The 1,894-nt window shown below is 39.8% G+C and overlaps 1 protein-coding gene across 1 annotated transcript; it reads left to right on the forward strand.

Annotated features, from left to right (window-relative positions):
• Positions 263–1,686, forward strand: LOC109838244. The gene is made up of 2 exons (XM_020406702.1): positions 263–989; positions 1,457–1,686. Exons 1-2 carry the CDS (start codon positions 263–265, stop codon positions 1,684–1,686), a joined length of 957 nt encoding a protein of 318 aa, XP_020262291.1.

A 1,894-nucleotide genomic window follows, 5' to 3' on the forward strand; every position in this document is an offset into this window, starting at 1 on the left:
TATTCTAAGGTGTAGATGAATCAGCGTTTGATAAGATTTCCAACACCCTTTCCTCTAAAGAAGCATGGGAGATTTTACAAAAATCCTATCAAGGTGCGGAAAGAGCCAAAAAGGTACGCCTCCAAGCATTAAGTGTTGAATTTGAAAATTTGAAGATGAAAGCTACAGAATCAATATCAGACTATTTTAGTAAAGTTCAGACAATAACTAATCAAATGAAGAGAAATGGAGAAGCAATTAATGATGTAAGAATTATGGAGAAATGAAGAGAAATGGAGAAGCAATTAATGATGTAAGAATTATGGAGAAGATACTTAGGACTTTAGACTCTAAATTCAAATATATTATTCCGGCAATACAAGAGTCTAAAGATCTTTCCGAAGTTTCTATTGATGAGCTGCAAGGTTCTCTGCAAGCTTATGAACAAGATATAAACATTAGTTCAAATCAAGCGGAGAATCTAGAACAAGCCTTGCAAAGTAAGATGACTATCAAAGAAGATAGTCGAAGAGGACGTGGAGGCTACAGAGGCAGACGCTCCTTTCGAGGTGGCTCAAACTTCCAACAAGGTCGAAGGAGACAGTACCAAGGAGGTCATGAAAATCAAGATCTAAATGGAAATCGTGAAAGATCGTTTGATCGAGGACGAGGTCGTGGCGCACGAGGACGAGGACAAGGAAGAAAATACCAAGAGGACAAATCTCAGCCACAGTGTTACAAGTGCAAGAGATACGGTCATCTCAGCTACGAATGTTGGGAGAAATCAAATCAAGTGGCAGAAAGAAGTAACTTTGTAGAAAGGGAGCAGCCAGACACTTCAATAGTCTTGCTGACGTACCAGGAGAGTGAAAGTAAGAATAAAGATATCTGGTATCTGGATTCAGGTGCTAGTAACCACATGTGCGGTATCAAGGAGTTTTTCACCGAGCTGAACGAGACGGTACAAGGAGATGTCACCTTTGGAGATCAGTCAAAGATTCCAGTGAAAGGCAAGAGCAAGATAATAATCCAGACAAAGACGGGCGAGAATAGGTACATCTCTGACGTCTATTATGTTCCAGCACTACAAAATAATATTTTGAGTCTAGGCTAGCTCCTTGAAAGAGGCTATGATATACATCTAAAAGACCTTGCCCTCACTATTAAAAATAAAAATAAAGTTATTGCAAAGGTGAACATGTCTAGAAATAGACTGTTTACCTTAAATATTCATACTGACCCTGTCAAGTGCTTAAAGATGATTATGAAGGATGAGTCTTGGCTCTGGAATTTGAGATTCGGGCATCTCGCATTCAGTGGCCTAAATCTTCTGTGGAAGGAGAAAATGGTGAAAGGATTGCCGTAAATCAATCATTTGAACCAGCTATGTGAAGGTTGTATGAAGGGCAAGCAACATAGAAGAAGTTTTGAAGTTGGAAAGTTAAGCTGCTATAATTGGTCCACACAAATATTGCAGGACCATTTGTAGTCATCTCTCTTGGAGAAAATAGGTACTTTCTCACATTTATTGATGATTATAGCAGAAAAACTTGGGTTTATTTCCTGAAGGAGAAATCCGAAGCTCTGGAGAAATTCAAAGAATTCAAGGAGATGGTAGAAAAGCAAAGTGGGTACCACATCAAGGTGCTCCGATCAGATCGAGACGGAGAATACACTTTGAATGCATTCAACAATTTCAACAAGTAGTACGGGATAATTCATCAACTCACTGCCGCCTACACACCACAACAGAATGGCATAGCAGAGCGGAAGAATCGTATCATTCTTGATATGGTCAGAAGCATGTTGAAGAGCAAGTACCTGCCAAAGACTTACTGGGCTGAAGCCGTGGACTGTGCAGTTTACCTCCTCAACCAATGTCCGACAAAGAGCGTAAAGTTCAAGACACCATTAG

Source organism: Asparagus officinalis, chromosome 1 (genome assembly GCF_001876935.1).
Source record: "Asparagus officinalis chromosome 1, Aspof.V1, whole genome shotgun sequence".
Lineage (NCBI taxonomy): Eukaryota > Viridiplantae > Streptophyta > Magnoliopsida > Asparagales > Asparagaceae > Asparagus > Asparagus officinalis.

What these genes read in the sequence shown, in the direction of transcription:
- LOC109838244 (XM_020406702.1), top strand. Translation starts at nt 263, where the DNA reads ATGAAGAGAAATGGAGAAGCAATTAATGATGTAAGAATTATGGAGAAG. An exon ending in GTCAAAGATTCCAGTGAAAG is followed by an intron (nt 990 to 1,456) that starts GCAAGAGCAAGA and finishes CAAATATTGCAG; the next exon opens with GACCATTTGTAGTCATCTCT.